This window comes from Adelges cooleyi, unplaced genomic scaffold, assembly GCF_023614345.1.
Source record: "Adelges cooleyi isolate 19-005CV unplaced genomic scaffold, UGA_ACOO_1.1 ACOO_flye_CR_arks_rails_tigmint_CR_PRNA_1, whole genome shotgun sequence".
Lineage (NCBI taxonomy): Eukaryota > Metazoa > Arthropoda > Insecta > Hemiptera > Adelgidae > Adelges > Adelges cooleyi.
Window position 1 is genome coordinate 2,054,970 of NW_026095751.1, and position 19,874 is coordinate 2,074,843.

The following is a 19,874-nucleotide window of genomic DNA, read 5'->3' on the forward strand; positions in this document are numbered from 1 at the left end:
TCACATTTGTTGCTTATGTGTCGATTCAAACACATACCTACTTATATTTTTAAAAGATAACATAAAATATGTACATTACTAACTGGCGGTACCTTAATTTATATTTTTCTTAATCGTTTTAAATAAATTGAAGTGTAATAAAAAAAGAAACATTAGAACGAGACAGTGTACAGCCGCCAGAGAAAATAATTAAATTGCAAGATAACCGAGATGAAGGTCGGAGTGAAATGTCTCCGTCATGTGCTGTTCATGTACAGTACATAATTTAATAGTTTTTTTTCATCATCATCAATCGTTCAAATTATTTAATTTTAATTTTCCCCTCTGTTTATACATTTTTGTTATTTTGATAAATACTATAATGCTTTATACATATTAGAATAGACTATACTACACTTTGAACTACAACAAATCACTTAGATACACTGCACACATGCGACCACCCTAAAGGAAGGGTAGTGTGAAGTACTATTTGTTAGTCTAATGAAAGAAACCCATCGGCATGCTTATCGGTGAATTAACCAACTTTCAAACAAACGTTTCGCTGTGTATCTGTGGACACTGTACCAGAATGAATATTTTGTAATCACAGATGTGTTAACTAAATTCCATTTAATTATTCTTAATAGAAAATGTATTAAACTTTTCATAAATCCCGTGCAAAATATACAGAACATCACTATATGTGTACTTTTCATATACTATTCATTGGTATCAACTATGTGTATTTATGAAAATTTGTAATATTTGAGCAATCCCAAAATATTTATGTTTTCTGTACCGATAAAATGAAATAGAAAATAATTTAGTGAAAGTCATTTTTATGTAAAACATTGAAAAAAAAACAACTCAGATATCCGCGACAGTTTAATATGTAAATATGTAGTCATATTGTGCAAAAAATACACCAGCTATGTAACCGAACATAAAGGCACACAGCAAAGTATAATCCGAATTTATTGTTTCGTTGGTTATAAGTCCGTAGACAAGAGACAAGAATAAGAAAGTCGCATCAATACAGTTGAACAAGCTGGTATTTTTCCTAAAAGTTTTTTTCAAGTTAATAATTTAAGTAAGTAACGCAATTAATCTTTAACAGTTGTATGTAGGCTTGTAATCATACAATAAAGACACATTTCAATGATTAAATGATTACACATTTAATATAAGGTGCACAAATATTTTAGTCAGCAATTAAAATTTTAAAGTCAGCATCTTCATTTTGACCCCCCCCCCCTCCTTGCATATTTCTTAGCGCCTAAGAATGGACTTATAGTTCACCAACGGGTAAAGAGCTCTCATTGTAGCGTAGCCTTGATTTAGTTTTTTTGTTTATATCTGCTTTCCAGGTGAGCTTTTCACCTTGAAAAACCCCTAGTTGCTTGACAACGGTATCATCCTTCTTGTTCCAGTTAATTGTTTCGTTGTCTATTTCAATACAGATTGGATATTGTTGTAGCTTTTTAGTGTAAATATTTTGGCTTCAGTTTTGCTGGGATTTAAGTTTAGTTTGCACTTCTTAAACCATGTAGTGATTTCGTTTAGTGAGCTTTGAAGTTGCGGTGAATAGCTGAGTCGAGAGATTTGTCTTGTGTCATCGACAAACATAGCTAGTTGCGAATTTGTCTGTATTGGGATGTCATGACAGTATAGGTTAAATGTTGTAGGACCCAAGACTGATGACCCTAGGGGAACTCCAGCTTTCACGGGGTAAGATTTTAGATACATCTGTTACAACTGTTACTCGGAAAGATCTGTTTAAGATAAAAAGAATCTAGGATTTTGAATATGTACGCGCTGGAAGGTGTATACAGTCAGAGAGCGAGAGTTGTGGGAAAAAAACCTGACTGACCAACCGCACATTGGAAGTGGATTGGCTTAAATGAGATTTATATAAGAACAGTTCAGGGTACGAATATTAATCCCACATAGTTTAAATTGAAAAGTTATTGTTGTTTTCAAAGTATTTTTCAGACCGTTAGTGTGTGCTAAATTCTGAATTTGTAAAATTGTTTGTGCGCTTGTGTGTTGATTTAGAGACCGGTTTTTGTGTGGGCTTTTAATCGTATTTTGTTATTTGACTTCGATACGAAGCCGAGCAAAATAAATTGCTAAAAACAATGATGAATGGTTGTGTGTAATTTACACACGGTACTTCAAGGTCTTTTATATACTGGCATTATCGTAGTATGAAAAATCTGGGTACATAGACCATATTGTTAAGTGTTTTTTTTATTTAAAATTGTATTTCACGTCAGTACAAATTTTAGGTGTAAATAGAACGCAATAAAATATATTAACAACGGAGAATCAATGTATAAAACAAAAAACCAGAAAAAAACTTGAGCAAACTATGGTTATATCTAATATAGAAATTATTCTTTATCGTATAAAACAAAGCTTAACACATTATCGTTTAAAGTTTTTTTGCGATTTTTTTCTGTACAAGCTGTCCGAATCCGGCGTTGCCCGGGATTTAGTTTGCCAGGACTGAGTAAAATAATTCCCATTCCCATCTCCATCCCTAACCCCATCCCTCATCACTAATCACATATCTCTTATCAAATAACAGCGTGACACATTTTTCGGTTGTTATGTCCTTTTGTTAATTATTTAACAGTATATATTATTTTAATTTAAATCTATAACGGGTGAAGTAATAAGCAGTATGACTTGTCAAGTTTAGACGCTTAGGTATACTAAAAGATATTAAAAGTGAAATCCGATAAAATTAAATAAAAAAACGATAATTATTTAGTTAAACCGCTTTTTTTTACTTTTAAATAGTGTTATCCAACTATTTTACATACAGAATTTTAAACAGTTAACAGATATTTATTAGGATTCACTAATCACAATTTTGGTCCTGAAAAGTAGCCTTCGAGTACAAACAGCTATTATCTTTAACATTACCTTACAAAAATTAATGGAAAATATTTAAATCATGGATATGTATTTTGGCCGTAAGAGAGCATACCCACAACTTAATATAAATTGCATTTATGTTTGTTATTATTTACAGGTATGAAACTTTACTTTTTTTTAATATCATTAATCTTTGTAAGCGTTTCGACGGATGATTCAAGTAACTATTTTATTTTCATACTAACATATTTGAGGTAGGTAACAATTTCACTATTTTTTTTTACAGTGGATTATCAATTAAGTACTGCCATTACAAGTCAGTAACATTTTTGTTTTATAAAAATAACCTTTTGAAATGTATTACTGTTTTTCACATACATCTTTTAATTGTGTAATACAGATGCATACGTTCATCAAGCCTCCGAATTAAATATTGTAGAATCTGATTTTGTGGAAAGTAAGATGTATTTGAAATTAATTTACCAATATTGTATTATTGTTATGTTATATGTGTTTGACTGTCAAGTCAGATAACTTTTTTTTTAAATTAAATAAACAGTCCAGAAAAGTGCACGAGGTATACCTAGAAGCAATGATCTAAAAACTATATATTTTGTTAAATTTATAAATATCAAATAGTTTATGTTTATATATAGTGTAATATTTCTATAGTTTAATACACTTGGCTGTAGGCAATGACTATACAACTTAATATGAGGAGAAGCGGTGGGTTAAATAGTCACTAATTAAAACAAGGTGCAAGCCTTGTTGATTGCAAAAAGTTGTTTATTCTGAGGATTTATGTATTTTGTTAAAAACTGGTTGTATACCTAGCTTAAACTTTTTTTTGGTTATTCTAGGTGGATTGGAGCAAGTAATTAAAAACATCATTGGGGACGATATTACTTATGGTTTAGGTAGTTATAGTATTATATAATTATAAAAACAATAATAAAAAAAAATATTTAAAATTTATATAAAATTTGCAAATTAAATAAATTTTATGCCAATGTAGAAGTGATATAAATTATACAATTCTTATTAGAAACGACAAAGAATTTTTATGAGAAAAAAATGATCCTAGCTCTGTCAGTCTCATCTAATAATTTTATTTGATTCTAATATTTTATTTTCAAAATTGTTCATTTATTCAGTAAATTCGAGCCGAGCCCATTTCTTCCAATTTACTTTAACACCCATGTTTTTTTCTATCCTATAATTCTTCTTACAGTTTATAGAAGAATAGAAAATTAAATCCAACATCATTAATGTATGCATTGTTAATTTCAGGAGCTATTTTGAATATGATCGCTATACCGGGTAATAATTTTCAATAACTATATTGGAAATATGTCCACACAATCGTATGATAATCACTAAGTACATAATGTTTTTGTGTTAATTTCAGATACTCCATACAAAGAAGACATTGAAGGTAACCGCATATTTTTATACCTTATAAACAATACTTTACACTAATTAATTATGTACACATGTGTAGAATAATCATTGGTTTCAAGTATAAGATGTTGACAAATAAAAATGTATTTTGTGTAATTTGTAGAAAGTGCAAGAAACCAAACAGCTTTACGAGAAAAAATACAAAGTGAATTAGGTACATATAAAGATTAACATTTTTAAACGAAAATAGTTTAAATATTTAATTCCCCAATGTTTAAGAAAAACTATTAAAATTAAATGTTATAATATTTTCGCTTTCTATTTATTGCATAAGCATTTGTAGACCATTCGAAATCGAACTTAAACCGTCCCATCAAAAGTTGCTATTAGTAATAATTTAATGTGCTTACAATATTTAGCATTAATTATTTGGTCTATAATATCAGTTTAGAGTGATAGAGAGTTATTTAATATATTTGTTACAGATATTCAACTTCTTACAGTTCCATCGGGTAATTACCAATTTTTCTTCATTTGTATAAAGCGTTTAAGGCTTGAAATATGCTTAATTTTGTGGTTGGATGCTATTGAGAATGTTATGAGGACTTGTGGAGCATGCGAAAATGTTGCTGAAGTCTTCTCGAGTGAAGGTTTAGGACAAGGGTGACTGATTCAAAATAGCTGTGATCGATGCGAAGGATAAGAAGAAAAAGTCATTGTGTATATATTTATAAAAAAATAAATTAATTATGCTAAAATAGTATGATTATTTATAATTTTTTATGAAAAAATTAATGAGAAAACTTATTTGAATATTGTTAAAGTGTTGTATAAAAATAATTGTATGTATAATAACAATAATAATAACTATTATTATTAATATTATAATATTATTTTTTTTTTCTACTGAGTCATTTATTATTTTTTTCAGGTCTTGCACCATTACCTTTGAAAGAGCTTGGAATACGAAGGAGAAAATATACCATACAAGCTTTAAGGAATATATTCTCCCAGGTCGAAGGTGAATATCAGTATACATATATTTTCCTTACTGTCTACAGTTTAATATCATAAGGAAATACTCCAGTATTATTGTAGATACACAATATCCGGTTACACAAAATGTTAACTATTATTCCAAAAATATGTGTACTTTATAGACATCCACATCTTGTATTAAGATTAAATTATATTATCATTTTTACGCCCAAATTTAATACTGTTTTACTGTGTTAAAATTAGACAACACTCGCACACACAAATAATGAAAAATCAAATTTTTAAATTTTTTTTAGAAGCGCAATTATCTCCATTATGGTTATGCCGTTTGACAGCGTTGTTCGTGAGTACAAAATTCCCAATGGCATACATAAGAGATATTCGGACTGGCCCAAATGTGTGTTTCACCTATGATGGGGTTGCAGTCGATGCATACAGAAAAGTTGGGGGCGAGTGGCGTCATTTCGTCGGCGATATTAATTTGTCCAGCATTAAGGATGTGTTTGTTTAATTTAGATAATTTACATCAGCATTTAATTATGTAACTACTATCTAGTACCACTGTTGTTTTATTTCAATACTATTAGCATTATGCACTAATATACAATTTGTCATGTCACTAATTATTGTAAATTATAATAAACAACTTTACTAACGATTATAAACACATTTGTTGCTGTTGTGTTGATTTACACACATATCTGCTTATATTTTTACCATATTATTTTACAGACAGAATTGAAGCATTTTAGAAAATGTATAAATGTATCCATTATCTGCATAATATTTTAACAACGATAATATAAACTCCGAGGCACATTCAATATGAACACAATTATATGAAATAAAACGCAAATAGATATTACATACCATCTATATGCGATCTACCTCTCGAGGTCTAATCGTTGCTGCCTAATACACTCACGGTGCCCAAGTTAATGTCTGCAATCTACTCATATGCTGTATGGTCAATGGTTTTTTTTTTGGGTCTTTTTTTATAATAATTGCTATTTATTTAAATTGGAAAAAAACCTCTCTAATTGAGAATTATTCTTAATAATCTTAAAGTATTATTTCCAAACAACTTCCATTTTGCTTGACAACATTATTGTCTATAGGTTATTGAGATTAATTAAATTTGTAAACATTGTTACAAATAAAACTTTTTTTTTTTTTTTGTTAGATTTTTTTTTTCTAACGACATTAATAACACGTAAGTATAAAAATTATAGGCGTTTTATATAGGCAACATTTAAGAAAAATGAGATTTTAATAAATTTCGACAACGTCAATTATTTAAAAATAGTTAAATAATATATTTGTAAATTATTCGAATAGCTCTTACTTAAAAAATAATAATATGTTGTTATGATGACTATTTAGATAACGTTTTAATCGAATGATGCACGACTTTGTTTTTGAATAGTTCAAAATACTAATATGTATTATGTAGTGTTCACTAAAGGGGGCTCCATACAGACCATTTTTTCAGTCAAAACACATCATTTTCATTCCATCGCACAGGCCTAATCAGTGATCCGATAAGCAATCTAAAAACAGATTTGAATTTGTCATGAAGTTTACTTAGGATCGGTCGAAGTACTTTTTTCAATTTTCAATTTTACCACTTTCTAAATTTTATTTTAAAATGTTGAAATTGTATAACATGTGCAAACGTGTTTTATACATAGTAGGAATAAGATATCAAAAAAGTACTGCGACCGATCTCAAGTAAATTTCATGATAAATTCAAATCAGTTTTTATACTACTTATCGGATCACTGGTTGAGCCTGTGCGATGGAACAAAAAATGTATGTTATTCCTATTGACTAAAATGGCTTTTACTCATAGACAAAATGATTTAAATTAAAAATAATACCTTGAAGCTTATGCAAATTAACCGGTTAATTTATTGACATGGTCGAAATTTATTTAAGCCAATTTTTTCTTAAATATTGCCTATACAAAACTCCTTAAAAATGGTCTGTATGGAGCTCCCTTTAGTATAGTTTTTTTATGATAATTAATAGTACAATAGCAGCATAATAAAAAATAAATTGTAAATCAGTAGTAGGTACTTTCCACCTAGGGAACAAATTTATTTAGAAAATCCAAGATATGAATAAAACAAAGTATTGTTTTTTGAACTGGGAATGTTTCTTATGTAAAAATAAGCTAACCGAATACTTATTTTTGGCGATTCTCTTTCTCTCTTTAATAGCGCATTAAACTGTTGTGATCTAGCGATAGAGATATAAGGATGTTTATTGTAATTCTTGAACACCATTTTTGTAAGTTTATTTGAGAGAGCGTCGCACCGCCCATTTTTAAGGAGTATAGTATAGGCAATTTTTTACAAAATCTGTGTTGAACTGTGATGTATAATTATTAGTTCAATAACTAGAACTCTATTTCGGTACTCGATTTATTTTTTGGACTATCATAGTATTCTTGAAAGCGATTTAAAAATTATTTTTCATCTCTACAATATGTTGAAGCAGACTGAAAATAAATCGCTTAATTTTGGTTTTAGTGTAAAAGCACACATTAAAAAATTAAAAGAGAACAATATTCCGGAGGACAAGACACTAGCAATTTATATGGTGAGTAGGCAATGTTCACGAATCAGACATACTCGCTTAGGAATTATTGTCACAGGTGTGTTAGTTATTCCATTTGATTATTCTTAAAAGAAATACATAGGAAATCACTGTATGTGTACTTTTCACGTTCGGTACGCGTTGTCTTTTGTAAAATTTAACATCATTCGTATCAGCTATGTGGATTTATGAAAATTACAAAAAAAAAAATGAGGCAACGCGTTTTACAATACCCGGGTGACAAAAAAATAATAGTATTGAAAAAAAAGTTTTCAAACCAAAGCATGAAAATAAAATGAACGGCAAAATGATTTGATGTTCATCCTATTCTCTCTCATTTTCCCCACAACTGATGCAACTCCTAGACGAACTAATATGTTATTTTATTTTTAAAGTTTTTAGATGGTTCTCAAATGTATACAACATTCAAATAGCTTTTGTCAAATTTTGGTAATCGAGCAATCCCAAAATATTTATGATTTTTGTACCGATAAAATTGAATAGTAAATAATTTAGTGAAAATTATTTTTTGTGAAACACTTAAAAGAAAACAATTTAGAACTCCGCGACAGTGTAATGTAAATAACAAGTAGTCATATTGTGCAAAAAATATATCAGCTGTGTTAACTAACATAAAGGCACGCTGCAAAGTGTATGGCGATTTTACTGTTTAGTCGCATCAATTAAGTTGAACAAGCTGATAATTTTCTTAAAAGTTAAATAAATTGAATAATTTAAGTAAGTAACACTATCAAGCTTTCTTAAAACTGGTATGTACGCTTGTAACCATATAATATAGGCAAAAGATTATAATAAATGTATTTTAAATGCTTATTTTAGACACAAAATTGTATTTAATTTTTTGTTTCATAATAACATGTCTAAGCTATTTTATACTTTTAAACACTGTTTTTTTAAACAGAAAACTAACTTTTTTCAATAACTATTTTACCAATTATTTCGTTATCGAATAGCGAAATCCAATGAAAATAATTGAAAAAACGTTAATTAAATCGCTTTTTTTTATATATAAATAGTGTAATCTGACTTTTTTACACAATATTGTTTTTAAACAGTTAACAGAGACCTCTTTTAGATTTCCTTTAGAAATAAATCCAACTACCTTTTTTGTGCATCTCTATTAGAATTGACTAATCACATAATATTTGGTCCTGTAAAATAGCTTTGGAGTACGATTTGTGTCTTTAAAAAAACAGCAATTTTTTTTTGAAGTTTTAACCTTATCTTACCTAACCGAACGGAATATAATTGAACCATGGCTATGTTTTTGGGCATTTAATGAGCATACCGACATTTTGCACATATGGTGTCTTATACTCATGTCCCTTCCCACCTCTGCCCTTTCCTCTCTTTATCTACAATAATATTTATCAAACAACCAACAGCCTTTAATCTCACACCTTTTAACTTTGTAGCCAGGCAACTGTAATACTAATATAAATGGCTAACATGAATGGTGCAGGGAAAAAACCAGCAAAGTCACTTTTTTCTAATCTAAGAAAAGCACGTTTAAGTAATGCAAAAATATGTTTTGTAATGTTAAAGAAATACTTAAAACTTTAAAAAATATTATATATTTTTGTTTATAATCCATTGCCATTTTTAAAAAGTGATTTTGCTGGTTTTTTCCCTGTACCCTTCATATGTTTATTGTTATTATTTACAGATAAATATGAAACTTTTCTGTTTTATGACATCATTAATCATTGTAAACGTTTCGTCAGATGAACCAAGTAAGTATTTTACTTCACAAGCTTACATGAAGGGCACAGGGGAAAAACGGTAGTAGTCACATTATGAACATTTTAGAGTATAGCAAAAACAAAGTCAGTGAATTCCTGTTCCTTTTATTTATGAACAAACCAAATCACATTGAATGCTATTCTAATAAAAAATGTATTTATTTAAACAATTATATTAACATAAAAAACAATATTAATGGCATAAACTGAAAAAACTATTTGAAAAAAAAAATTTTCATAATGTGACTACTACCGTTTTTCCCCTGTGCCCTTCACATATTATTTGAGGTAGGTAATAATTTCACTTTTTTTTACAGTGGATTATCAAACAAATATGGCCATTACAAGTCAGTAACATTTTTATTTTATAAAAATAGTGATTTAAAATTTTTTATAACTGTTTTCTACTATTGTATTTTTTTTTAATTGTGTGTTACAGACGCATACGTTAAGCAAGCCTCCGAATTTAATGTGTTAGGACCTAATTTTGTGGAAAGTAAGATATATTTAAAATCAATATATTATTGTTATGTTATATTTGTTTGACTGTCGAGTCAGACAATTTATTTATAAAATAAATAAATAGTTTCAATAAACAGTTCAGAAAAGTGCACGTGGTATATAGAACCACGTCATCCGCCATATAGAACCAATCATCTAAACACTGTGTGTTTTACTAAATGTATAGACATTAAATAATTTATATTTATATTTAAAATAATGTTTCTATAATTTAATACAATTGGCTTTAGGCGTTGACTATTCATCCTGATAGAGGAGGTAGTGGTGGATTAAATGTCATTACTTAAAGCAAGGTGCCAGCCTTGTTGCTTTGTTGCCTTCTTGCAACATGATTTATATATTTATTTTGATTTTGTTCAAAAACTTTTTTTGTGTAGCTTATATCTTTATTTGTTTATTACAGATGGACTGGAGCAAGTAATTAAAACCATTATTGGGGACGATAATACTTATAGTTTAGGTAGCTATAATTATATAACGATAAAAAAAATAAAGATATTAATAAAAATAATATAAAATTTGCCACTAAAATTCATCTTTATTCAAGTGTATATAAGTGATATAAATTATACAATTTTCTTTAGAATCTTCATGGAATTTTTATGAAAAAAAATTATGCTATCTCTGTCAGCCTCGTCTAATAATTTTGTTTTTTTCAAATATTTTATTTTCATAATTGTTTATTTCTTCGTAACGATTACTGAATTTACTGTTACGAACAACAGTTTTATGAAAAAAATGATCTACTCTGTCAGTCTATCTAAGAATTTTCTTAAATCTAATATTTATTTTCAAAGTGTTTATTATTCTGAATCGAATTCTAAGTTACTAACACCCATTTTTTTATCCTAGAATTCCTTAGGAAGAATAGACATCAATCCTCAGCATTGATATATGCATTGTTAATTTCAGGAGCTATTTTGAATATGATCGCTATACCGGGTAATCATTGTCAATGAATATATTGGAAATATTTCCACACAAACGTTTGATATTCACTAAGTACATAATGTTTTTGTTTTAATTTCAGATAATCCGCACCTTAACGACTTTCGGGGTACAAAATATTTATATTACATTTGTACAATACTTTACACTAATTAATGTATATACATGTGTAGAATAATCATTGGTTTCAAGTATAAGATATTGACAAAGTAAAATGTATGTATTTTACAGAAAGTGCAACAAATCAAAGAGTTTTCCGAGAAAAAATACAAAGTGAATTAGGTAAATATAAAATTTAACATTTTTAAGCGAAAATCATATTTTTGCCTTATGTTTATTGCATCAGTATTTAATTTAACCATTCGAAATGTAATTTGAACCGTTAATTTAAAAGTTTATATTAAAAATAATTTAATGCTATTGTAATATTTTACATTAATTTGTTGGTCTAGTTAATTTCAGTTTTAGTGTTATTGTTATATAATATTTGATATAATTATTGTTATAGGTATTGGACAACTTCAAGTTCTGGAATCAGGTAATTATAAAGTTTTCTATTTTCGCAAATAGCGTTTAAGGCTACTGTTTAGAGTTGAAATAGATCATCTTGAGTGAATGTTTAAGACAAGAGTGATATAAACAAAAAATAATTAAATTATGCTAAAATAGTGCGATAATTTATTATTTTATATGTAAAAAAATTAAGAAAACTTATTCGAATAACTATTATTCTTTTAGTATTATTATATAAAAATAATTTTATTTATACTAAAAATAATAGGTAATAACTACTATTATTAATATTATAATAATTATTTTTTATTAACACAGTCATTGTATTTTTTTTTTAGATTATAGACCGTTAGGATTGTACGACCTTGGTAGTCGAAGGAGAACACATACTAGACAAGCTTTAATAAATATATACAAACACTCTGTAGGTAAATATTGAAACAGATTTATCATATATAACTATATAAGTGATACCTAGAGTACATAAATGTACTTTTATAATATCCAGCCAGTACTAATACATACTTCCTAAACTGCTAAATAAGGACACCAGTGCATTTGACACCGTGCTACTAAGTTTGTCAAATTAAAAAATAACATTTAACATTTTTTTTTTAGTTGGATTTGAAGGGCTGTTCTCTGAATTATGGATATGTCGTATGATAGCATTGTTCGTGAGTGCGAAATTCCCAATTTTATATATAAGAAACATCCAGGCTGGTCCCAATACTTGCATAACGTTTAATGGGGTTACAACCGACACATACAGCAAAGTTAGGGGCGAATGGCGTCAATTTGTCGGCAATATTAATTTTATGAGCCTCGATGGTGTGTTTGTTTATTGATATATTTAGAATAATTATTAATGATATATTAAGACGGTTTAGACAATTTACATCGAGAATTTGAATTATGTAACTCTTCTCAATATGTTACAGTACCGTTGTTGTTTCGTTTAAATAATTTTTACATTATGCACTAACATTCAACTTGTTGATTATTTCCAATTTAATGTAATTTATAATAAAAAAACATTACTCACGATTATGATCACACTTTTGTTGCTTATGCGTTTGTGGAAACACATGCTTATATTTTTTTACCATATTGTTTTACAGATCGAACTGAAACATTTTTTAAAACATGAATTTATCTTTTGTCTGCATAACAATGTAACGACAATATTATCAACTAGCGGGTACACTCAATATGAGTTAAATTATTTTTAAAAAAAACGCAATATACCTTTGGAAGATATTTTAGGTTTAATTTGGTATAAAACTTTGTGAAATTACATGTCGTGACAATAGGTACTCTTTGCACTAGCTTAAGAAAAATATGTAAACAACAGAAGTTTACACACCACATCAGAGTAATGCAAAAAGTAGTCATAATAAAAAAAATACACCCTGCTCAAACTTAAAAAATTGTACATATAAGCAACTCTGCATATGATACGTTTAGATTTTACTGTTTCGGTCAACATAATATAAGCGCACCGACAAGTGTTATGAAAACCACTTTAAAACAGTCTGACAAGTTAGTCGATTTGATCTTCAAAATGCCAAAATTGTATTAATATAATTAAAAAACACTACCAACAACAAGCATTGTGAGTACGCCTTTAATACATTTTTATTAGAAACTGTCTGTAAAAATATACTAAAAATGTACAACAGTGTTTATTGATTTTAGATTTATAATTAGAAAGATAATAAACAAATAATGTTGTGGCTGCAACATTAAGAGGAACGGGAAACGATATTTAGTAAGGGGCAAAGGATAGGCAAAATTTGACATAAAATGATCTATCAGCCCTGTTAAACGTGCTGACTTATTTTAAGGTTCAAAAATATTGAGTTTATCTAGTTGTATCTGATAAAATATGAGAGATAATAATAATAATAATACTAATAAACATACCGTTTGCGAAAATGCTGTCTCGTCTAAGTAAACGTAATCCTATTTCGGTCGCTTTTATTCATTTGAAAAGTCACATTAAAAAAATAATAATAATATAGAAATGATTAAAGAAATCACTAAACTTTATTAAGCAAAAAAAAATCGTTTGGGTCGACGCTAATTGTAGTTTATTTATCGTCCAGGCGATTCTGATTTTTCGGTTGCTAAGTAAGTTGTCAATCGTTATTAAGCGCAATATTTATATAATAGGGTTTCCTAAACTAACAATAATACAATATATTATCAGTCGAAAAAGTTATCTTACTATGTTTTTCAAAAAATTATTAAATTGACATTTACTCTGTAATAAGACATATACATATTGTGCCTGTGTATCCGCTTGTAGCGTGGATGCTCTTAAAAATTAAAATTAATTAATTAGAAAACAAAGTAAAAATATAAACGCTAATTATAGAAATCTAGCAAATCTAAAAAATCGCCGTAAAAGTACTTGGAAAAGGTACTTTAATGGGAAAAAAAAATTAAAAAGTTATTGATAAACGTTGACAAACGTTGACAAACCAAAAAAAAATATCACAAAACCTTTCCCTTTTTCTTTATTTCGTTTTTCAGGTGAAGTTATAAGGATTAAGATGTGAAAATTAAACCGAAGGTAGATCTTAAATTTCTCAAAAATGCCTTTTTTCAAGTCGAACTTTTTTTATTAAGAAACACCAAACAAATAAAGGCAACACTAAATTCGTTTTGACTACATGCCACTCTTTTGATTCTCTCTTAACACAATTTGTCATCATAGATTATATGGAAAAAAAAATGTTCATATAGTCATAGTTCCTAAAGTTCTACTTTCTTCTTAATTATTAATTTTACATTGCGCTTCTGGGGTACTTACGATTTAAGTAAATTTAATAATAAGTAAAATTTCATACTTCATTACGTGTAATATGATACTTAAAACATTGTTACAATTCGACAAACACTTGTCAACTGGCTTATTTAATATTACATAGAATACATAATATATAATATTATGTTGGTCTTTTATACAGAACGTTTCAAGCCGTTTTCACAACATAACATTTACACAAATACTTTACATACGGTTTTTATGTGAAACTGTCAACGTTACTTGAAACAGTCTGTACACATAATAAAGTCGATTTATTTTGATTTTTGGTAAACGTTGCTCAGGTAGATTAGCTGTTAATAACAATAACTTTTATATCCTTTACAAGACAAGTTAATGTAATTGGCACAAACTAATATTATTAATTACATATGTGTCTATTTTGCCCTTGGTTTTTTTGCGCTGCCATGATGAGGTCTTTTTTTCTCCTGTCCATTCGATTCATTATTAAAATAAACAGAAATTAATTTTAAAAAATCTATTTTAAAGACGAATTAAACTGGTTTACACGTTTATTTTGGTAATTCGCCCGGTTGAACGGTTGTTGATGCGACAACGGTTTCCAATGAATCGCCCATTCTGCCCATAATTGGCACAACGGGTGCCGCCGGCGAAGGTCCTCCAAATGCTGTTATGAAAACGTTAAGGGCTGTTATTAGAAATATGCCCACAATGACATAATTGCCAAATCTGAATGCTAATTTCCGCTGTTCGCAGTTCGTTACGTTGTATCTGACGCTCAAATGAAGTGCTATACCGACCAGAATCTAAAAAAAGAAAAAAATCCTATTATGTTACCAAAAATAAATATCATGTTAAACAATTCCAGGTTAGGTTCAGTTAATGACTGATTACTATTGAGGAAGGTAACGAATTCTCTTTTAAAGGCAACTTTAACAACACTATAATTTTTTTTTTTTAGGAACACTAACTAGGACTTGACGTAAATATATTGTGTGCAATTAGATAGTTTACTCGTACAAACCTGAAGGGAAATACTGGCTAATAGAAGACCTATGCAAATACAGCTCAACACGCCGCCGCCGGATTCGATCACGTATCTCAATTGGTTTGCGTTGGCCGAAAACAGAGCTACGTCCATCATGCCTTGCGACAAAAGTTTTTTATTCTGGTACAAGTTCACCGCCTTGGATGTGTCTTCTTCGGTATCTTTTACAAACTAAAAAACAAAAGAAAACAGAATCATCTAAGACTAAAAGACCCCAGACCCCTGTTTTAATTTTAGAATAAATTGTCATATAACATTCTCAGCGTTACGTGTAATGTTAAAAAATCCCTTCGGCTATAGCACAACGCTAGACCAGATCAGCTAATTATTGTATCCCTTATAGTTAGGTTAGGATTATAGATTTCCTCTTATCACCCGATTCTCTGTATCCCCTAGGGATTATGGCCATTTATGTATGTTTTAAATATTGTGATTCTGTGTTATCGGTTCAACTTACTAATTTCAATAAAGCAGTGGTATAAGGTTGTATTTCCCACAAACATGGCGGAAAACGGTTACTTCGATTATCTCTATTGGCTATCTAGTTTGTTATATCTGTAGGTTAGGTTAGGTTATTATAGAGCTAGGGTATTACGCTTTCGTCCATAAAGCCTCCGAAACCTTGACCTTTTTGCGGTGCTTTGGGTATGTCCAGGAGTTGGTCTTGGGCAGTTGGTGTCGGTTCCTTCGGCTGTGTGGCAGGGTTAGGACCGGGGTTGGTATCTCTCACTTGCAGCTGTTGTGTGTCATTCAGATTGACATCCCTTCGGTTGCTTGTGGGCACCAGCTGATCTCGTTGGACAGTTAGTTTATTGTTGTAAGGACTTCGGATCGTTGACGTTGTGTAGCCACAAGGTGTCCTGCCAGAGGATATTCCTGCAAATTAAAATAAATCAAATGGTAAATACGACTTTTTGTGGTTTTAAGACATTACCTGCTATTTTATAGGAACATAAAATATGAGGTGACCCCCGAGTCTCCGGTTTACGGTTACAGATTTGTAGAAGAATAAAAAAACTTAAAAATCCGACAGGTGGTCAATTTATTAACGTTAGTCTGTACAAAAATTGTAAATATTTTTTTTAGATGTCTTGTCAATTTATACAGGGAGTACCTGCCTGGGTTTTAATAAAAATAATTATAGTATAATTTTATAGTTTATAAAGGCCATTATGTCGGCAATAATAATAGTAATATTTCTTTATCAGGGAAATAAATTCCAATTACAAAATTTAATTTTTAATTTTACACATTAATACGTATATATTACCAGTAATTTAAGTATAATAACAATTTATTCGGAATAAATACAGAGCCAATAATAATAATAATAGTGAGATTAGAAATGTTTATGAGTAAGAAAGATAATTGTTCTATACTATTAATTTTCAATTATCAAGATAAGCCCTGAATGAAAATTACTACCAACACAGCGATAAGTACACACACATGCGTTGTGTTCTATCATATGCGTAGGTATATATCATAATATTATGAAAAACCAATTCCGATGACATGACATTATATTATGTAAACCAGGTTTTAGTGAATATGAATAAATATATCACGTAATGCCCGGGGGATTTGAGATTTATCAATAGGACAATTTAAGCTGGTCGGTGGTGTATTTTTCAACTTTTTTTGTAGTGTTAATAATTTTCGGGATACCTTTGACATATTTAACGGTAATTAAATTTTGTTCACCTTTTTCTCTGCGATCTTGCAGTGTTTTTCTGAGATTGGCCGTTTCACCACGCCGCTTGGTCGGTTTGTCCGAAGAAAAATGAATATTCGACCATTTCGTTGATTTCTTTAAGCGTTTTTGTGCTCGAAGAATAGTGAACACATCCGACTGGTGTGCAAGACGAATTTTCACGGGTCGTGGTCTATCAGTTGATTTTATTCTTCCAAGACGTGCAAATGTAAAGTGTTCAATATTCTCGTTCAAATCGGTAAGAATATGTTCAATATTTTCCAAGTCACTTTCATTATCATTTTCGGGTAGATTAAATAAAATAATATTATTCGATCTTACTTGTCTGTCCATCAGCTCTTCCATAGCATCGTGTTCGGATGAAGAACGTTTATTGTTTTCCACAGATAATAGTCGTTCTTCGATATTTACAATTTTCAATTTAAGATTTCTATTTTCTTCCATTACAACAGAGAAGTTTTTGAACAAATCATCGAATCTCTTGTCTAGTCGGTTGAATTTTTCCATACGAGAATTTATCGAAGAAATGATTTTTCCATTTGATCTTTTGACAGCTGTGACAGTTTTTATGAGATCATCCAGTTTTTTTTCCATTGTATTTTTAACAAAAAATCACTATGTTAATTTAACCTTGACCAGCTACGCACGTGCGATCGCGATGACGGCGAAACCGAAACTGGTTAGTCATTATACTTGATAGCGATTTTACAATTTTTTTTCTATTGCAAATTATCATGATTATTATCACAAGTAAAATTATGTAAAAATATAAGTTGACATTTCAGAGACAAACCCAGAAAACCGGACAACAAGAGTGAATATAAAAATATTCCATACCTTAGCGCGTTGGTTATGAAACGTACAAGTGTTTATAAAATTTACAAATTTTGATAAAATATTTACTCAATGTATGGTGCAAAACAGACGTGCTAAATAATAATAGCGTAAAAATTCTTCTTAAAGTGCACTAATGTATACTGTCTAGCCGAGATGATACTGGTATTATTACAATGATGATGTGTTTTGTTTGATCAACAGTCTGTGTACCAATCATATGAGAAAGACAACGGAGAGCACTCTTTATCTAAAATGTTATAATTATATTAATAACGGTAGTGCTGTGATCTTTGCACCATAGATCACACACAGCGGCAACATGTCGTCTAATCGAAAGACCTCTGACAATACCGTATCGCCAATTAAATTCGTACTCGACTAAATTGTCAACAACGACAATAGTAAAACGGCAACTAATGATAATAAACTAGGCTCATCTTCCTCCTCTACTCCTTGGCTTTTCCGCTCTATCAACAGAAGAGCCTATCAACGCAAACGACGCCCTGTTTGATGATTCAAATAAGGAGCAACCGGATACTGCCAACAATACTCCAAAGGCTATTCTACCTCCACCAATATTTATTTAAGGCGTTCTTGACTGCATCGAAGTCCAATTCCACACTTATCAACTACAATCTTATAAATCACCATTAACAGTTGTTATCAGAAACTTACACCCAGTTGCTGATATCGATTCAGCTTTGGAAGAAATATGTTCCACCGTGAAAAACGTTAAACGTCATCCATTCTCTTTTGACTAAAAATTAAAAATAATTTTGTCATCTGAAAATTCTGTTTCTTTATTAGTAATACTAATATTTAACGTTGCGCTTCTACGGTACTGTAGATTTAAGTAAATTTATTATCAAGTCAAATTCCAAGTTCCAAAATTGTGTAGAATATTTTTAAGACATAACACAATGAATATCTGCTTACCCGACTTATATTTGTATGTCTTTCTGTTAGACAAATAGCTTACTCAAACTGACCAAGTCAATCGATTTTCTCTTGTTTTCCTGCTATTTGAGATTCCCAACACTTTTGTACTCTCTTTTAATTAAAAATTAAATATAATTTTGTCATCTGAAAATTATGTTTCCTTATTAATTATATCAATTTAACATTGCGCTTCTGCGGTACTTAGATTTAAGTAAATTTATTAATAAGTAAAATTCCATACCTCATTACTGTAAAATATATATTTAATCATAAAACATTCGACAAACACTTGTGCACAGACTTAATTAATATTACATAGAATACATATTATATAATATTATGATGTTTTCACAACTTAACATACGGTTTTCATGTAAAAATGTCAACGTTACTTGAAACAACCTGTATACAATTTAAAGTCCATTCGTTTTGATTAACGTTGCTCAGGTAGATAAGTTTTTGATTATAATTATTACTTTAATAATATTAATTTTATTTACTTAACAAGACAAGTTAATGTAAATGACACAAACTATATATTATGTTAGGCACAGATTAAAATAACATTTATCAATTATTTCTATGGAAAAAAAATACAAAGTTACACTGCCTAGTGCACTATATAGGACGTATCACGATGATCTAACGGATTTACATGCATTTTATATGAAATTCTGTCTAACCACCGTGGTACACCCTATACACAGAGGGTTATTCATTGACTATGAGCAAGGTTACTTACGGACTGTATGTAAACTGGCTAATAGTTATTGAATTTCCCTGCGATGTGTCTAATTTGCAAGTAACTTCGGTTTGTTAGTCACAAAAACGTTATTAGGTACATTTATAATCGAAATACTGTTTGTAGCAAAATAAAAATACACAAACAAACTTTTGGCAGGGTTAAACATTGCCAGTGTCAATTAACTTTGA

The 19,874-nt window shown here is 29.4% G+C and overlaps 2 protein-coding genes across 3 annotated transcripts; one reads left to right on the top strand and one right to left on the bottom strand.

Annotated features, from left to right (window-relative positions):
* The first annotated feature begins 9,558 nt into the window (after positions 1–9,558).
* On the top strand, positions 9,559–12,457 carry LOC126835640 (uncharacterized). Its single transcript, XM_050568357.1, has 9 exons — positions 9,559–9,620; positions 9,947–9,976; positions 10,069–10,125; positions 10,555–10,611; positions 11,064–11,093; positions 11,331–11,381; positions 11,608–11,637; positions 11,951–12,040; positions 12,231–12,457. Exons 1-9 carry the CDS (start codon positions 9,560–9,562, stop codon positions 12,455–12,457), a joined length of 633 nt encoding a protein of 210 aa, XP_050424314.1. The 5' UTR covers position 9,559.
* Positions 12,458–14,905: 2,448 nt separating this feature from the next.
* On the bottom strand, positions 14,906–18,491 carry LOC126847563 (uncharacterized). Of its 2 annotated transcripts, XM_050587891.1 has the most exons (5): positions 18,313–18,490; positions 17,156–18,249; positions 16,047–16,327; positions 15,428–15,622; positions 14,906–15,209 (listed from the first exon to the last, which is right to left on the bottom strand). In XM_050587891.1, exons 2-5 carry the CDS (start codon positions 17,757–17,759, stop codon positions 14,955–14,957), a joined length of 1,335 nt encoding a protein of 444 aa, XP_050443848.1. In that variant the 5' UTR covers positions 17,760–18,249; positions 18,313–18,490; the 3' UTR covers positions 14,906–14,954. The 2 variants fall into 2 exon arrangements, with proteins under 2 accessions (XP_050443848.1, XP_050443857.1); XM_050587900.1 differs by having other exon boundaries at positions 16,182–16,327; positions 17,156–18,491.
* Positions 18,492–19,874: the final 1,383 nt, after the last annotated feature.